Raw genomic sequence first — 18,952 nt, 5'->3', positions numbered from 1 at the left:
TGACCATGATTAGTTAGTATATACAATAGTGTGTGAAATGAAGGTGGATTAGGTTCAAGTGGAGGCAACATGTGGCCACATGTTTCCTCCACTTGAACCTAATCCACCTTCATTTCACACACTGTTGTCTAAGGTGGATTAGGTTCAAGTGGAGGCAACATGTGGTGCACCACATGTTGCCTCCATTTGAATCTAATTCACTTAGACAAGCTATTTAATCATCATCATAGTCACTACAACCAACACTAGCTATTTAATCATTATAGTCATAGTGTAGCACACATCATCATCTTTAAAATCATTCTAGCTAGCTAATCACCACCAACACTAGCTACGGTAGCTATCTAATCACCACCAACACTAGCTAATAATAATCATCATAGTCATTACCACCAACACTAGCTATTTAATCATCATAGTCATAGTGTAGCACATCATCATCTTCAAACTCATTCTAGCTAGCTAATCACTCCTGCTGCTCTCTCATGTAAAATAGCATAGAACATGTGTAGCACTCCTGATTCATCATATTGGAGCATGCAGATGAACCTGTCTCCTAATTGTGGGGTGCATTTCTGATTGCTGCCCCTAGTACTTCTTTGTGATCCTTCGCAATTTTGCTCCAGTCTTTGACTATTAAGACTTGCTTGCTTTTAGAAATCCTGAATGCACTCATGTACAACGTAGGATGTCTTGGCCGTAAGCTAACCATGGACACACGACCTTTAGCCTTGATCCACTTAGGCACAACTATCATTGGGAGTCCCTGGTGAAGAACATCGTAGTAACATACTTAGCAATGAAGTTTAGCTTAAAAAATAATGTATGCAAAAGATGCACCAATGACAAATAGTAAAAATCTTACCATCTTTCTTAAATAGATGTGACCGTAGTTCAGTACGAATACTATTGGTCGCACATTTTGAGTACTAAGATTTTCAAGTTCAGGAAAATAGTTTGTCTTGACAGTATGAAGATCCTCAAGCCATGAAACATAGTGACTTATCTCCTCGCAGTTTAGTTCAGCCCCGGGATAGTAGTAGGTCATGTCTACCAAGCGCCAGACATGTTTGCTTGAATGGAAATAAGCTGTCAATACAGTTTGTCAACTATTTTTGAATAAACAATATCCAAGACATAAATATGGTTGAGAAACTCACATAATGGTAGAACTGGAGGCCTCATCGACCAAGATGTCGATATTACCTTCAATATCATCTTCTGGACGAATATCAAAGGTGATGAGCATATCAGGCTCAAATGCATAAGCCTTACATAGCGCTCTCCATTTTTTGCATTCAAAATGGGTGTATGTGTCTGAATTGTATAATTTTGCGGTAAAAGTATAACCATGCTCGGCCCTCAAGTTAACTCTTTTTACCTCCATAGTTTCCATAGTACTGAAACCAACCTTATCCAAGACATACATTCTTGCATGGCAGGGGATACGCTAGTAGAATAGTAAAAAATTAAAATTATAAGTTGAAGCAAAAGAAGCAGAAGTCATGCTTAATTACTAAAAAGACTTGTCGTTGTGACTTATGTATCCACTTCGAAGGTGCCATCCAGCTTGATGCTGAAGCGCCTACCACCAACTAGGTGAGGCCCGTTGCACAGGCCGCGCTCGTCTTTGCAGTATTCGCGCATACTGAATTCCTTTTCGTCGTCAGACATTTCCTATGTTCATAATTGAAACATTAATTACAAATCGATCAAAGGCAACTAATAGGAAATTCAACACACAGATCACTATTACTCAATATGCAACGGGTTGACTTTAGGTCTGTCGAGTCTTCCTTCTAAACTCTCATCTCACGTATATGGTGGGCACTCCCTCTCTCATATTGCAATCGTCGGTGATGGTCGCTACTCCTCCTTTCCCTAGTGCATTACAAATATCTAGCACAAGGAAAAGAAGGAGTAGCGACCCCCATGACAACAGTCGGCATTCTTCTTCTCTCATATATGGTGGACACTCCCTCACCGATTTTTCGACCGTCGATGATGGTCGCTACTCCTTCTTCCCCTAGTGCATAACAAAGGTTTAGCATAAAAAGAAGAAGGAGAAGCGACCCCCACGACAACAGTTGGCATTCTTCTTCTCTCATATATGGTGGAGACTCTCCCTCGCTGGTTTTTTGACTGTCATGTATGGAGCCCCGACAAACTTAAAGTCAATTCGAAATGTCGTTTAATTATCTTTCTAGAAAATCCAGTGCACTCGATATTTCCTACATATTCTAGCACAAGTCATGCTTAAATTCACGGAAAAATTCGGCATGACCTTTGCTAAAATAGGACATATCGAGCTCCTGAAATTTGCCGGAACGGAAATGAATCAACACTCCAGCAAAACATAGGCCATTGTGAGGTGTGCCCTGCAAACATAGGCCACTTGGGCAAGCACTATTACTACACAGAACACTACATATCACATGTCTAAATCTCCATCATATTCCATGAAAATTATCACAACTGCTCATGTAGCTACTACTCTACTACAACTATCAAAACATCTACATCATCATCGACATGGGGATTTGGCTGGTCTCACCTCGAGGTCGGAGGTGGTCGGTGACGGGGATGATGCAGGGGTTCCTTGATTTATGCAAAAATAATAATATAAACAAAAACATTATTATCCACATCTTAGGACTTAGTGAAAACTCTAAATCAAAATATACCTACATTTACTAAAAAAATCCTATTCTATTCAAAAGACCTACATTTACTTATTCTTTTCAATTTCATATATTTTATTCTATTCAAATTTTCTTAAAATTTCCTATTCTATTCAAAATACCTACATTTACTTATTATTTTCAATTTCATATTTTATTCTATTCAAATTACTTATTCAAATTTTCTTAAAATTTCCTATTCTATTCAAAATACCTACATTTACTTATTCTTTTCAATTTCATATTTTATTATATTCAAATTACTTATTCAAATTTGAGGGGAAGGAGGAGAGAGCAGGAGGGGGAGGAGGAGGGGGCCGCCGGCGGAGAGGGAGGATGCTGACGACGGAGGAGGAGGGACGGAGGGAGGACGACGGCGGCCCCGACGACGGAGGCGACAGAGGCAATGAGAGAGTGTGAGGAGGAGGGGGAGGGGGAGGGAGGGACCTTTGGGGGGAGGAGGATGGCGACGACGGAGAAGGACGGCAACGACGAAGGAGGACGACGACGACGGTGACAGAGGCGATAGAGGTGATGAGAGAGTGTGAGGGGGAGAGTGAGAGGACGAGCGGGGACCGGTTTGGATAAAGGCCCTTAGTGGTAGTGCTTGTCTGTAAAATTCAAAAATACATTGGTCACCAATGATCTTTTTGTCTAGAATCTAAATTGACAATAGGAATCTTCACCGGTTCTTATTGCAGCCACAGATCCTACACATAGAGTTCAATGAAGACCAAGTGGTTGTGATGGTTTGGGAAGCACCATATTGAAGGTGGTAAAAATTCTATTCGAGGAGCGAGGTGGAACTAAACTTTGGTCTTACTAGGAGGAGACTGGATTTATCAGTAGCGCTGGTTAGGGTAAAAGCGCTATCGCTAAGATCTATTGTAGTAGCGCTTTCTACGAATGAGCGCCACTAGTATCCTAGCATGCCTGGAACGGTCTATCAGTTTTAGTGTAGCGCGTTTTCCAGATTTAGCGCTACTTCTATGCTCATTTTAGCAGCGCTTGTGCTGCCCCAGCGCTACTGCTATTTAGCAGCAACATTTCCTTTGTAAAAGCGCTACTGATGAATTCCTGTGTATAAGTGTTTCCCTAGTAATGGTCACACTGAGAGAGCTTGGTCAATGAAGCATGCCATCTTCAGTGGGTCTGTAACATGCTCCACCATCAAGGTGGTGACTTTCACATTGTTGATTGCTTCAGTAAGCATATGAATCAACTTATGTCATGCCATCTTTGTGTGATCTTCAATCATCCACAGTCACCACTCTCTCCCCAGTAACCCTCTCTGGACTATGCATGGTTGATATGGCTATCGGGGGATTGTGACTTGGAGAGAGAGACACAACAAGAAACGTTGGGCTTCTGCGGGCCTTGTGGCCTTAAGACACAACTATTAAACCGTAAGTTCAGCTTGGGACGTCGAACGAATTTTGTGCCTATGACTGACAAAAAAATTGTCTTAAAAAATTTCTATGCAACATGGTAAGAGTGAGCAAGAAAATCGCAAGTTTCAGTTGAAAAATCATAAGTTCCAACGATTGAAACTTAAAACTTATTGTGTCCTCGTGCGACATCCAAGTACTTCGCGAATCGCGAGGCAAACAAGCGGCATGGAGCGCTTGGCAGGTGCGTGCCCTGGCACCTGCATGACCATACGAATTTCCGATTGAGATGAGACTTGCCTAGGTGTAATAAAGGTCGTTGCTTCTTTCACATGCCTAAGATTAAATCAATATATTTTTAAGTACATAGAGGTAGACGCTCACATACACTCACCCATATAAAAGTGTGCATACACACACTTTACCCCTATAAGCGCCTTCGAGATACCAAGCCAACACAACATCTTAAGACTAAGGAGGTCACCATAGATGCCTTTGTAGTTGACGGAAATATCTTCTCCCATTAAATGAACGTTGTCAGAAAACCTGAAATAAATATTTAAAATGCAAGCACCAATATCAAGTCTAGAACTTGAATTCTGGTCGGTTGGTTCTACCACAAGGAATCTAACCATCTAAGTTACTCTCAGTTCGCGAAGAAACATGCTATTGAATGTATTGTTTCTAGGTGTAGAGTTTAGCCTTCTCTTTCCTCTTTTTATAATTTGCAATTAATAAAACAAATAATGAGCTGCTAGTGGAGCCCTCAACAGCCCTCAACAGTAAGACACTTGGTTGAGGGTGAAAAAAGGCAGTGATCCTCGAGGTAGGGCATCGACGGTCGACATCGCCATCAAAATAAATAGGAGAAAAATTCGAAGAGCCCATGTCATAGATCCTGTAACGGTGAGAGGTGGAGGACGAAGTGGACAAGGCTTGTTAACATACATGGCGTCCGCGATTGAGACGCAACACAGCCGCCACTTCTTCTTAAAGAAAGAAAAGAAGCTTAGGGTCCATGTGCCTTCCGCTGGCACTGCCGGTCCACCTTGTCTCCGGTGGCCCTAGGGCCATGGAGGCGTGGTGGACACTGGGCCTTGCTAGCGGGATGGATCTTGCTCCATTTCTTGGTATTTTTTGAGTTTCTCTAGGGTGTGTCCTATTCAGGAAGACGAGACGACGACGACGACTCCTGAAGATGAAATAACGTTCTCCCCATCTAGCCTCCGTTTTCGGTGATGCGTGTAGCATTGTCGGAGGGCGTGTGGAGGTGTGGCGCCGGGGGATCTTGCGGGATTCGGTTAGTGTTCGTCTTCGGTGGATCTGTTTGGATTCAGTCTTTGTCTGTCTTCATTTATGTGTCTATAAGTTGGATCATTTCGACCTACATGTTGGATTCAGTGACAGTTGTTATTCTAGTGTGCTGGTTGTATGGGGTCTTAACATGATGACTTTCCAACTGTCTACCACAATAAATTTGACCAGACTCTGATGAGGGATGCGCGATGACGGTGGCGCGCCTCCGATTCACACCGGTGCTTGTAGCTGTTGCTTGATGGTCTACGGATATGGATATTATCTTTTTTATTTCTGTGTTCTTTATACTGTCATGACATGTCATGATAAATCCCCGCAAAAAAAAAAGATATGTCATGATAAATAGATCGAAAGTCATCTTGGAAATAAAAACAAAATGTCAAGGTCATACTACAACACAAGGCCCCGTTTAATCAAACTTGCATAAATTTCGGCCATACCTAGAGAGGGCGAACTTGGGCGAAATCGCGACGTTCCTTCCAAACAAAACGGTGCTGCCTAATTCGCACCGTTTGACCTGCGAAAAAGCGTAGCGTGGCACAGCACCCAACACAACCCCACCCAGCAAAGGCACACGAAACACACTCATCTCCAACCCCGCCACCGGTGGGCCACATGTCCCCCGCCCCACCCATCCGGACCCACCGCTCAGCGAACAGATAACTGCTCCCCGGCCTTTTACTCCACTGTAGCACGGCATGATTAGGAATCCGCAGACGTAATTACGGGGAAAGGCTTTCCCCTAACCAAAAGTCTAAACCCCAGGCGGAGGCTACTAGTGGGAATACTACTGCTGGTCTGACCAATCGCAGCACGAGAGCTGCGCGGGTGTCCGAAGCGGATCGCTCCCCGCCGCGCCGGACCGGCGAGATCCAGCCCCCGCCGGCCGATCCCATGGCTCCCGCGGCGGCGCGGGTCCTCCTCCTCGTCCTCGCCGTCGCCTCCTCCCTCGCGGGGCGCGCGGGCGCGCTCCGGTCGCTGGGCGTCGGGGACGGGGCCGGGGCCGGGGCCGCCGCGCAGGGGGACTACGCCGTGGACCTCAACGCCACCAGCTTCGACGCCTTCCTCACCGCCTCGCGGGAGCAGTTCGCCGTCGTCGAGTTCTTCGCCCACTGGTCAGTCGCTCCCCGGCTTGATTCGCGTCATTTTTTATTCGATACGGAAAGTTTCTTCGATTCGATTTGATCTGGAATCGCCAGATGGATACGAATCGAGGATTCGGGATAGCCCGAGGTGTGGCGCGTGGTTTCAGGCCGTTGTCGATCTGCCAGTCGCAAATCGGAAATGATTAGTTCGCCTCTGATGATTTCGTCGTGTTATGTCTGAAATCGCCACTGGCTGGAACATGATGGTTTTGTTAACTCATGCTAGGAACCCACAACACTATGTTGTGTTTCATTCTAGAATCTGTGCTCTGGAGATGTCCCCTCCCCTTCCAAGCTTATTTTGGCTTGACTTGTTAGGCTATTGGTATTCAACTATTAATCATTATGCCTAGCTACTTAATAGGCATGGCCACACGGGTGATCTCACTGCCTCTCAGTTAGGGAATTTTCACTGATAGAACATCTCTTTTTGTCCCTAGTAAATTGCTGCTTGCCAAATTTGAATTCATCTTACATACCATACTCTCCACTAATTTTACCATTGACCATGCAAAACTTGAGGGATTGACTGGCTTGCCTCTGTGCAAACATACTCTTAACACCCTGTTGGCACTCCATTTCATTCCTGCTTAATGTCATTTGTTTCCGGCTTGTTTTATTTCTGCTTACTAAAATGCCCATCATGCTTGTGCAGGTGTCCAGCTTGCAGAAACTACAAGGTATTGAGCCTATGGTTGTAGAGTGTATCATATATTCATATGATCTGAAAAGCCGCTCTTGCTGAGCTTGATTTCTTCCTTACCTGCAGCCCCATTATGAGAAGGTTGCGAAACTTTTCAATGGTCCAGATGCTGCACATCCTGGGAGAATACTGATGGCTAGGGTTGATTGTGCATCAAAGGTACAGTACTTCTCGCAAAGGCTGATAATCTTCATCAGTTTGCTCAAGCTAAACAACTAATAATAAGAAGCTTAAAAGGCGTTATTATGCAGTTCTGTTACTGCATGGCAAAATAACGTAGAGAAGTATTGATGTGCATCTTCAGTTTATAGTTCTCCTGTTTGTTATTGCCAACCTGAAGGCTAGAAATACAGGAGGTTCTTCTAATGTGAAATTTTTTGTCTCTTATTTAATTTAATTCTCATTCTGTCAGAAACCCAATATACTGAATTGTACTGCTAACTTACTAGTCCCTCGAGCAGTGGTGTGCATTGGCATGCAGTGATGTTTTATTTCTTTTGAATGTTGGCAGCACAGGTGAACGTAGATCTTTGCAGTAGATTTTCTGTTGACCATTATCCTTTCCTACTTTGGGGACCCCCACCAAAATTTGCTAACACTAAGTGGGACCGGAAGCAAGAGAAAAGCGACATAAAATTGATTGATGATGGAAGAACAGCAGAGCGTTTACTTAAGTGGATAAATAAGCAACTGGAAAGGCAAGTTTTTCTCCCAACTATTTCACTATTGTTAAAAGTTCGGTTGATATGTCATCTACCGAACTATTAAATTTTGTGCACCTATTTTTGTTACTTCTGTTTCTTAACTAAGTACATATGTGTGTGTATTTGGGCTTAACATCTTATTCTGTTGCTTAGATGCTTCTATCTTTTCGTCAATTTCTACCATTACAGGCATGATGGATTTATTAACATACCCTCTATGCTATGTGCAGCTCGTTCACTTTGGATGACAAAAAATATGAGAATGAAAATGTGCTTCCAAACAATGCTTCAGATCCTAAGCAGGTACAGCTGCATAATTTATTTGTTGAGCCAAATTGCATAAAATCTTATTTCATGCACTAGCAAGCAGTTTATTGAGTCCTTCAGAACCTTCGTTGATGTACTCAATCTGTTGTATTAGGTTGTTCAAGCAATTTACGATGTTGAGGAAGCAACAGCTCATGCGTTACAGATAATTTTGGAGCACAAGGTTCTAGTTTAATTATTAAAATTCGCAAATGACATGCTAGTTGCTGCTCTTTTTCTGACTACTGCTACTGTTACTTGCAAACTGTAGATGATCAAAGCAGACACTCGTGACTCTCTGATAAGGTTTTTACAAATTTTGGTGGCTCATCATCCATCCAAGAGGTATGAGGGTGCTCTTTTGAATTTGTAGTGATGAAGTATAGTTATTCTGCATTGTTCATTTTGTAAATGTTTTTGTTGATCATAGGTGTCGAAGAGGATCTGCTGAGCTGCTTATTAACTTTGATGATCACTGGCCTTCAAACCTCTCTTTAAGTTCACAAGACAGTTCTAAATTGTTGGAAAGTGTTGCAGCAGATAACCACAAGATCTGTGGAAAGGAGGTGCCTCGCGGTTACTGGGTATGTCCTCTTTCTTATGCTTAGCCTGATGCCAATTTCTTTTCTATGTGTTCTCTTAAATTGGGATCTTGTTGATATCCCACGCACACATGATCTGAACTAGTGATTTGCTTTATTTAGGTATAGATTGTTCAGTCCTGATTTACTCTAGCCTAATATCTGACACATTTTGTCAGCAGACCATACTTTGCTTTCGGCATGTGATTCCTTCCTTGTAGAGCCAATTTTTATTTCCCATAGTTGTTTAACTAAAAGGATACAAAGAATGTATTGTGTATGTGTTTTTCATTTTTTTTAGTTCAGATTTGCTCTTCTTATTTTGGTTTTTGCTGCAGATGTTCTGTCGTGGAAGTAAAAGTGAAACAAGAGGATTTAGGTGACGTCTGCTCTCTGTATAATTTTCATTTGGTGCAATTTTATTTTTTTGGTATTATGCGGACTCTTTTATGTACATTTTTTTAATTAAAGTAGGCTGTCGGACAGGCAGATGAAAAATGTTGTTATTGACAACTTAATATCTCATGAACTTAATCAGCTGTGGTCTATGGGTTTTGCTGCATTCACTTACTGTCCAAATTGGGGACGGAGAAAGCCAATCAACCTTTACATCAATATGTGATTTCATACACAATTTCTTCATCTGTGAGGAATGCCGCAAACACTTCTATGATATGTGCTCAAGGTTTGCAAAACAAACTTTGTGTTACATTGTTATTTTAAAAACAAAAAATCTACTACATGCCTGACTGTGGCCTTTGCTTGTAGTGTGTCAGTTCCCTTCAAGTCAGCCCGTGATCTCAGCCTCTGGCTATGGAGCACGCATAACAAAGTTAATGAGAGGTTGATGAAAGAAGAAAAGGATATGGGGACTGGCGATCCATCATTTCCTAAGGCTGTCTGGCCTCCAAAGGCACGCTGCCCATCTTGCTATCGTTCTTCAAGCAGGACGAGTGACGGGGCCTTGCAGGTTGACTGGAATGAGGATGAAGTGTTTACATTCTTGGTTAACTACTATGGGAAGACGCTCATATCATCCTATAAAGAAACCTACATGGAGTCTCTTCAAGGGAGGATGCAAGTAGGGGCGGCACTTCCTGACGATGCCTCCTCCTCACATGCTGCAAGAGTCCCGATTGGAGCTGCCCTGGGTGTTGCAGTTGCCAGCTGTACATTTGGGGCACTAGCTTGCTTCTGGAGAACCCAGCAGAAGAACAGAAAGTACTCGTACCGTTTACACTCTTTAAAGAAAATATGATTAGACCATTTTAGGTTGGTAGGATATCATTCATTGCTGTGTGCGTATACGGAATTCAAATCATAGAGAAGTGATTAGGTTCTACTTGTCGATTTTACAGGCAAAGAAAGAACTGGAACTGAAAAACAGCCCACCGGTTGCTCACCGTGCACTTCATCAGAGGTGGCCTCCGTGAATGTATATTTCTTGGATGGGTTAAAAATCTTGGTAAGTAGCTCACAGATGAAAATCCAGTGTTAGAGCTGTCATTTACAGATGAAAAACTTAGAGAAGCATGATGACCTAACTTGCACCTTGTTATAGGCTCAAAATGTAGTTCTGTTTTTACCATATAGTTGTGATCTGATTGCTGGATATGGATGAACTGTTGATGCCATTTGAACCGTGAATTGAACTAAGTGTTAATCCTTAAGTCTTGCGACTTTATATCGGATGTACTCTGTCTATGGTATCGAAATTTGTGCTGTTGACGACAGCATGGTAGTGCACCTAGAGGCTGATATACCTTACACAAGCAACATTTGGAACTGGCGAATTGTCGAGCAACAATAACAACAACAACAATGTAGGCGACAGAGTGATTTCTGCATTTTCTCTGTGCATCGAATGTACATTGCATAAGTCTAAAATTCCTACATCATCGTGTACTCCTGTCTCTTGTCATGTACAGGAGGCACACTACATCTTCATAGCTTGTGAAGCGAGTGTCCATGTATGTATATATGCATTTTTCTTTCGATATACACAGGTATTCCGAAGATCATATACGTACAGCCACAACTCACAATTATTATGTACACATCCTCCATCTCTTGTGTTAACATGATGGCACACCTGAAGCTCAAAACCGCATCCAGGTCCATATCTGTTTCCCTTGGTGCACTACTGGATGGTGATAACCACACGCTGTTGCTGCGGCGGAATTGGCACCGGCTGCGTGCTCCCTGCGGCTTCTGGTTCCGAAACCTGACCATGCATAGCCTGCATTGCGTTCCATTTCCACTTCAGCCAGAAACTTCATAAACATTTCAGTATTAGGATCTACTAGATGGTTTTACAAACCTGCCACTCGCTGCGTCGATAAAGCAGTTCGGTCACCGCGACCAAGATGATGTAGACCGGTATCACAATTCCAGCAGTTCTAAGCATCAGCAGCTGGTTCCACAAAACAAAATTTTGCACACATCAGGTTACATTTGCTGGGTTCCATATATATGCATCTGGTCTAGGGAAAACGTGTGGATTGTCTCCAAATTTCCCGGAGCCTCACTTACGGTGACCAGCGCGACGGTGTAGACGCCTTGTTCGCCGAGGTAGACCGAGATGGCGTCATGGAGCACCAGGAGAAGCATCAGCTGAGGTTGCAAGAATGTTTCAGGCTGTTAATTTTTCATTGCAAACCGTCGAATGAAACAACGGATGTCTGTATGTTTCACCGGCACTTACAGTTATAGCAATTATGCGGCAACAGATTACAGCTTTTGGAGTGGAAGCTTGGCGATCATACTCGTAGCTTGTCGAGGTGGAAGAGCTCCGGGCCTGTGCTTGGATGTAGGCAGGGGTTCTGCTGATGAGAAGAGCATTAGATGATCCATTTGTGAGATGTCATATGTTTGACAGGTGAAGCATTGGAAGATTGGTACCTGAAGAAGATGGAGTTTCTTCCCTGCTGAAACAGCTTTGAAGGAGCCTTGTAGTTTGGTGTGAATTGCTGTGTTACCAGTGGATGACATCAGTTATCCATATATTTACATGATTTGAGATAATAATATTCTCCATTAGTCAGCCATGCGCACAAGTTACCAGGGAAACCAAAATTTTACCTGCAAGCATATCTCACATATGGTGTCCCCCTTCTCGTCGCACCACCTCTGGACGCATGTCCGGTGAGCATACTGAAAGACACACCGATTCAATTCAGCCACTGCTTTCAGACAAGAGCAATGTACGTACGTACAGTATATGCCAAGACGTTTTTACCTTCAGGCTGCCCTTGCAGGAGCAAGGGGCCTCCATGCAGGACTCGTCGCCGTCCTCCTGGCAGATCCTGCACTCCACCAGCACGCCGCTCTTCGGCCTGCCGCCGCCACCGTGTTCGACGACGACGGCGTCCCCACCGCCCGCCGGCGTCGAAGACGAAGCCGCATTGGAGGCCTCGTCGATGGCGGACTGCACCGTGGACGCCGTGAGCAGCCGGCCCGCCATCACCGCGAAATGGTCCGTCATCGACCCCCGGCCTGGAAGGGTCACATATAGCTAGCGTACGTCGGCCGACGCAGCGCGCGTCCAAGGCAAGGTAACGTCGGAAGCGGGGGAATTGCCCGAGAAGCGTGGACGGCGATGCCAAGCAAGGTCAGGAGGGAAGGGAAGGGAATGGAAGGTTGAGGAGCTGAGGAGGCTTGCAGGCCGGGGCTTTGATCTGCCGGGTATCTGAAGAAGCGGCGAGGGAGAAGCAAGAGATGGAGTGGCCGCCGTCGCTGTTGCCGGGCTGGATTCTGAGACGAAGTAGTAGAACTATTGCAGTCTGTGAGAATACTTATAATGATGAAAAGGAAGCTAGTAGTAGCATCGATCATTGTCATATCATATCTTGCTGCAAAGTGAGTTATTCCGCTTTCAACTGCCATATGGCGATCTTTCTTGCTTGCATTGGTTTGTGGGGTGTGCTTTAATCTTGGAGTGGGGGAGGGTGACAGGTGGAGCTGTTGGAGATTTAGTTTTGGATGAGGCGGCTTTCCATGACTTGGCTGTTGGGAACATCTGATGACCGAATCTCTCCTGCCTCCTTCATACACGTTTCTTTGTCTTGTTCCTATAATTATTAATGTGAAGAATCTCTCGGCGAAACGGCCGCTTGTATATTAAAAAACGTAAGCTGTCTCCCAATATTCAAGCTTTCGAGACCTCTCGGAGGATCCCCACCCGTCCCCCAAGTCCCTCTCCGAAGCGACACGGAGAACCCTAGCCCCCCCGCCACCGGCCCTCCTCCACCATTCCCTCCTCCTCGCCGCCGCCGAGGGCCACTACCGGGCAAAGCCCGGGTAGTGCCGGCGACGGCGGGGCTTCTCCCTGGCACGACTCTCTCTTCTTCCTCGCGGGCGGCGCAGACGTTCCTGGTGGGCTTGGTGGCGCGGTGCCTCGAAGCTCCGGCGGCAGCTCGCTCTGTGGTGTGGTGGAGGGCTTGTCCCCGTCCAGTGGTGCCGCCTCGACAGCTACTGTGGCATGGGGCTCTTGACCCCAGATTGGATCTGGGTGGCTCGGGCCGGGCCATGGTAGCCTGTCAGGCAAGGTGTCGTCGAGTCTCGCGGCCTCTAAGGTGCCGGCGGCGGTGTGTGCTCGGCCTGGTGGTGTTGGTGGTGGTGGCGGCCCGTGCACGAGAGTTGGATGTCTTCGAACAGATCTGGGTGAAAACTTGCTTTCGGTTACTACCAAGGCCGGCGGTGGCGGCGCTATATGTGTCGTTCCCTTCTTGAATGATGCCTTGGAGAAATTCAAGCCCACTCTCTGCTACCTCCGGGGGAAACCCTAAATCAGTAGACCGGATGACGGCGACGCTCTGGTGTCTTTTCTTCCTTGGGGGCGTCATTCTTGGAGGTACACACGGGCTCGAGGGACCAGAGGATGGCTTTTTTGGTGGAGCGGTGCTTCATCTTACACATTGATGGCGGCGGATCTCGGCTGCATGGCGTTGTGGAGACTCAGCGTCCGATGCGCGGAGATGGATTCGCGCAGGAGGAGGATGTTGTCTGGCGTCATGGTGGCGTCGATGGCAGAGAGGCTTGGCAAAGTCGGTGCATTAGTTTCTTTTCTAAAGAGGGATTGATGGAAGATGGCGGCGACGATACAAAGAGTGTGTCGGACCAGCTTGTGTCCCAAACCTAGTATGTGGCTTGGTTGGGGCCTCTGGCTTTAGATGTTAGGCATTTATGCGATGTCTGTTTGGTATTAGGTTCGGACTATCAGCAGCCCTTCATCAGATGGATAAGAGTAGCGACAGTTGTTGCTTAGATGGTGGCTTCAGACTACCTGATATACTACTTTGTAAAATCTTTGTGAATAATTAATAAAATGGGTGCATGCGTCTTAATAAAATGGATGCATGCGTCGTTCCGATGCAGAGACCGAGGGTTATCCTCCTTTTCAAAAAAAAAAAAAAATCCTGACATTTCCCATTCCTCCCAAAGTCTTATATTTTTCCTCACAGTCCTATACCCCTGAACACATTTCCTCTATTCAGTCGCAACCTGCAGCTGGGGGCTCTCTAAACACAGAGAACTATCTAGAGGATGCCAAACCGGAGATGAAAACCGTGAGAATAGCACGTACGTGAGTAGCACAAACGATGCATGACATGCATTGAGCGTGTTATAGTTTGGTCGTTTGATAATATGCTTCCGTTACACAACATTTTTGAAGACTACATATGAACAAAATGAGAGTGTTTGTCATGCGAAACATGTATACCTTTTAGTAGTATTCCATTATAGATAGATGATTTTTCTTCCTCCAGAAATTTTATAGCTGATGTTTCAGCTATTAACAAAGGAATGATTTGTAATTGCACAAGGCGACGTAAAGTCCGGAAAAGCTATGTCTCGCATACTGCGAGACAGAAGAAGCGTCCGCCTTCAGCCTCCGGCGAAGTAGGTCGGCCCAACAACGTTTTCCAGTGGTTTGGGGGACCTACCACGGACCAGTTTGGGGAACTTTCCAGCAAGCGGTTTTAGGAACCTTTCCCCTGGTTTGAGGGAGGCTCATTCGATTTTTCTTTAGATATATTTTTCTACTTTTTATATTGGTTTTATTTACAGTTTTTATTTCTATACTTTTTGTTTTTTCATGTTCGTTTTTATGTTTCCTCTTTTTCTTCATGTTCTTGTTTCTTCTTCATTTTTTCAAATGTCTTCCTTAAAAAAGAATGGATATTATTTCACATCTCGCGAAATATTTTCATAAAAATTGTATCTTTTTTTACATTTTTCTGATCATTTTTAGAACATTTGAACATCTTTCACTGGTTATAGATTTTTTTACATGTCAAGCACATTTTTGTAAAACATTGTGACACCAAATGTTTACATTTTCGTGAAAAATATTTGAACATGTGAAAATTTCTTTTAAATGGTTACAAATCATTGAAAATTACAAAAATTGCACAATTATTTAAAAAAGATGCACAAGGTTTTATAGGGTTTTTAAGGCCTTCAAGGTTTTATAGGTGTGTGCAAAATTTCGGGGCAATTTGCCATTGGAGAAGCTCTGAAAAAAATGTTTTGAGAAAGTTTCCAATTTTTATGATTTTGGAGCAATTATTTTGTTTTTTCTGTCCCTAGCTCCTCCAATGTCAAATCGCCATGAGATTTTGCACGCCCTTATAAATTGGTTCATCGTTTATGTGCAAAAGAATTATATTTTATATACTTTTGCCAGTATTTTCGAGTTTACTGTTCCACAGGGGAGCATATGTGCTCGTGATCAACTATGAATTACTATCATCGCAAAAAAAAAAAAAAAAACTATGCTAGCTAGCGAGGGCTACACAGGTTTGTACACATCTTGCTAGTCGGGCCTGGCCTTATTAACCTGGAATTGTAGCCAACACATCCATCGATCCTGCTACAAGAGAGACATAGACGTGTCGGGACTCGGGAGCGTCTATAACTCGCTCTTCCCGATATGGCACTAGCATTTGCTGACGTCGTGCATGGCGTCGCTCACCTATTGGGTTGGTCCACTCATACTCATCTTTAGCTAGCGACACTAATAACTACTAGCCGTAAGTCCTATTCGGCGCTTATAGCGCCAACTACAGTGCATTTGGTATACACCGCCCATACCCCTCGGGTCCACTTTTGTAGTGGGTCGGCCCATATAGTGTTTTATTTTGCTTAGAGCAACTCTAGCAGACTCCGCATCCCGCCGGTCTGCTCTTTTTTACGGGTCGGCTTTGCGGGGTCTGCTCTTTGCGCCCCTGCATCCGCATATCATCAGCCCGCAAATATTAAATACAACATAATTCAACAATCGAAAACAAGCTGAATTATTCAAATCAAACATAATACAATAATCATCCGCATTACAAATAATTATTCAAATAACCGTAGCAAACTTAAATAGTGCAATACAAAACTTGTCATGAATACAAATACAAATGAATACAAAACTTGTCTGCATTTTCAATCTCCTTGTATGTCTGAAGAAAAGCTCTAATGCAGTTTGGGTCTCTAGCTGGTTTGACACGGCTACCCACATTATCGTAAAAGAATTCTAAGTTCAATCCTCTCTCATCTTCAAGAATCATATTGTGCAGGATAACACAACATGTCATGATGTTCTTCAAGGTTTTCTTATCCCAAAAACGAGCAGGACCACGGACAATGGCAAACCTAGATTGCAGGACACTGAATGCTCTTTCAATGTCTTTTCGGGCTGCCTCTTGCACCCTTGCAAATTCACATTGTTTTTTTGTTTTGGATTCTTTGATGCTCTTGACAAATGTGCATCAAGGAGTGAAGGAAATATGCCCTAGAGGCAATAATAAAGTTATTATTTATTTCCTCATATCATGATAAATGTTTATTATTCATGCTAGAATTGTATTAACCGGAAACATAACACATGTGTGAATACATAGACAAACATAGTGTCACTAGTATGCCTCTACTTGACTAGCTCATTGATCAAAGATGGTTGAGTTTCCTAACCATAGATATGAGTTATCATTTGATCAATGGGATCACATCATTAGAAGAATGATGTGATTGACTTGACCCATTTTGTTAGCTCAGCACTTGATTGTTTAGTATGTTGCTATTGCTTTCTTCATGACTTATACATGTTCCTATGACTATGAGATTATGTAACTCCCGATTACCGGAGGAACACTTTGTGTGCTACCAAACGTCACAACGTAACTGGGTGATTATAAAGGTGCTCTACAGGTGTCTCCGAAGGTACTTGTTGAGTTGACGTATTTCGAGCTTACGAATTGTCACTCTGATTGTCAGAGAGGTATCTCTGGGCCCTCTCGGTAATGCACATCACTATAAGCCTTGCAAGCAATGTGACTAATGAGTTAGTTGCGGGATGATGCATTACATAACGAGTAAAAAGACTTGCCGGTAACGAGATTGAACTAGGTATTGAGATACCGACGATCGAATCTCGGACAAGTAACATACCGATGACAAAGGGAACACCGTTTATAGTTATGCGGTTTGACCGATAAAGATCTTCGTAGAATATGTGGGAACCAATATGAGCATCCAGGTTCCACTATTGGTTATTGACTAGAAATGTGTCTCCGTCATGTCTACATAGTTCTCGAACCCGTAGGGTCTGCATGCTTAAAGTTCGGTGACGATCGGTATTATGAATTTTTGTGTTTTGATGTACGGAAGGTAGTTCGGAGTCCCGGATATGATCATGGACATGACGAGGAGTCTCGAAATGGTCGAGACGTACATGTTGATATATTGGATGACTATGTTCGGACACCGGAATGGTTTCGGGGAGTTTCAGACATATACGGGAGTACCGAGGGGTTACCGGAACCCCCCGGGGAGTTTAATGGGCCAAGATGGGCCTTACTGGAGAAGAGGAGGGGCGGCTAGGGCTGGCCGCGCGCCCCCTCCCCCTCTAGTCCGAATTGGACAAGGAGGGGGGCGGCGCCCCCTTTCCTTCCCATCCTTTCCCACTCCTACTCCAACTAGGAAAATAGGGAGTCCTACTCCCGGTGGGAGTAGGGCTCCTCCCTGGCGCGCCCCCCTCCTGGCTGGCCGCCCCCTCCCCCTGGTCCTTTATATACGGGGGCAGGGGGCACCTCTAGACACAACAATTGATCTCTTGATCTCTTAGCCGTGTGCGGTGCCCTCCTCCACCAGATTCCACCTCGGTAATAACGTAGCGGTGCTTAGGCGAAGCCTGCATCGGTAGCATCATTAACACCGTCATCACACCGTCGTGCTGATGGAACTTTCTCGCAAAGCTCTGCTGGATTGGAGTTCGTGGGACGTCATCGAGTTGAACGTGTGTTGAACTCGGAGGTGCCGTACGTTCGGTACTTGATCGGTTGGATCGTGAAGACGTACGACTACATCAACCGCGTTGTGCTAACGCTTCTGCTTTATCTACGAGGGTACGTGGACAACACTCTCCCCTCTCGTTGCTATGCATCACCATGATCTTGCGTGTGCGTAGGAATTTTTTTGAAATTACTACGTTCCCCAATAGTGGCATCCGAGCCAGGTTTTATGCATAGATGTTATATGCACGAGTAGAACACAAGTGAGTTGTGGGCGATACAAGTCATACTGCTTACCAGCATGTCATACTTGTTGGGGAACGTAGCAGAAATTCAAAATTTTCCTACGTGTCACCAAGATCTATCTATGGAGAGACTAGCAACGAGGGGAAGGAGAGTGCATCTACATACCCTTGTAGATCGCTAAGCGGAAGCGTTCAAGTGAACGGGGTTGATGGAGTCGTACTCGTCGTGATTCAGATCACCGATGATCCTAGTGCCGAACGGACGGCACCTCCGCGTTCAACACACGTACAGCTCGACGATGTCTCCCACGCCTTGATCCAGCAAGGAGAGAGGGAGAGGTTGAGGAAGACTCCATCCAGCAGCAGCACAACGGCGTGGTGGTGATGGAGGAGCGTGGCAATCCTGCAGGGCTTCGCCAAGCACCTACGGGAGAGGAGGAGGTGTCACGGGAGGGAGGGAGGCGCCAAGGGCTCAGGTATGGATGCCCTCCCTCCCCTCCACTATATATAGGGGCAGGGGAGAGGGGGGAGGCGCAGCCTTGCCCCTTCCTCCAAGAAAGGGGTGCGGCTAACAGGGGGGAGGAGTCCATCCTCCCCAAGG

General features: G+C 44.8%; 2 protein-coding genes across 3 annotated transcripts; one reads left to right on the top strand and one right to left on the bottom strand.

Annotated features, from left to right (window-relative positions):
• Window positions 1-6,160: 6,160 nt before the first annotated feature.
• Window positions 6,161-10,534, top strand: LOC123144260 (sulfhydryl oxidase 1). 2 transcript variants are annotated; one of them, XM_044563348.1, is made up of 12 exons: window positions 6,161-6,501; window positions 7,187-7,211; window positions 7,301-7,393; window positions 7,751-7,932; window positions 8,169-8,241; window positions 8,360-8,428; window positions 8,516-8,589; window positions 8,675-8,828; window positions 9,164-9,204; window positions 9,364-9,510; window positions 9,594-10,097; window positions 10,184-10,534. In XM_044563348.1, exons 1-11 carry the CDS (start codon window positions 6,281-6,283, stop codon window positions 10,081-10,083), a joined length of 1,569 nt encoding a protein of 522 aa, XP_044419283.1. In that variant the 5' UTR covers window positions 6,161-6,280; the 3' UTR covers window positions 10,084-10,097; window positions 10,184-10,534. The 2 variants fall into 2 exon arrangements, with proteins under 2 accessions (XP_044419283.1, XP_044419289.1); XM_044563354.1 differs by having other exon boundaries at window positions 6,162-6,501; window positions 9,594-10,046.
• A 92-nt stretch (window positions 10,535-10,626) lies between these two features.
• Window positions 10,627-12,674, bottom strand: LOC123144277 (E3 ubiquitin-protein ligase MARCHF2). Its single transcript, XM_044563362.1, has 7 exons — window positions 12,064-12,674; window positions 11,907-11,978; window positions 11,727-11,794; window positions 11,530-11,647; window positions 11,358-11,438; window positions 11,146-11,238; window positions 10,627-11,064 (listed from the first exon to the last, which is right to left on the bottom strand). The coding sequence occupies exons 1-7, from the start codon at window positions 12,307-12,309 to the stop codon at window positions 10,966-10,968; spliced, it is 777 nt and encodes a 258-aa protein (XP_044419297.1). The 5' UTR covers window positions 12,310-12,674; the 3' UTR covers window positions 10,627-10,965.
• Between the last annotated feature and the right edge of the window lie 6,278 nt (window positions 12,675-18,952).

This window comes from Triticum aestivum, chromosome 1B (assembly GCF_018294505.1).
Source record: "Triticum aestivum cultivar Chinese Spring chromosome 1B, IWGSC CS RefSeq v2.1, whole genome shotgun sequence".
Lineage (NCBI taxonomy): Eukaryota > Viridiplantae > Streptophyta > Magnoliopsida > Poales > Poaceae > Triticum > Triticum aestivum.
This window is presented reverse-complemented; position numbering and strand designations above follow the sequence as displayed.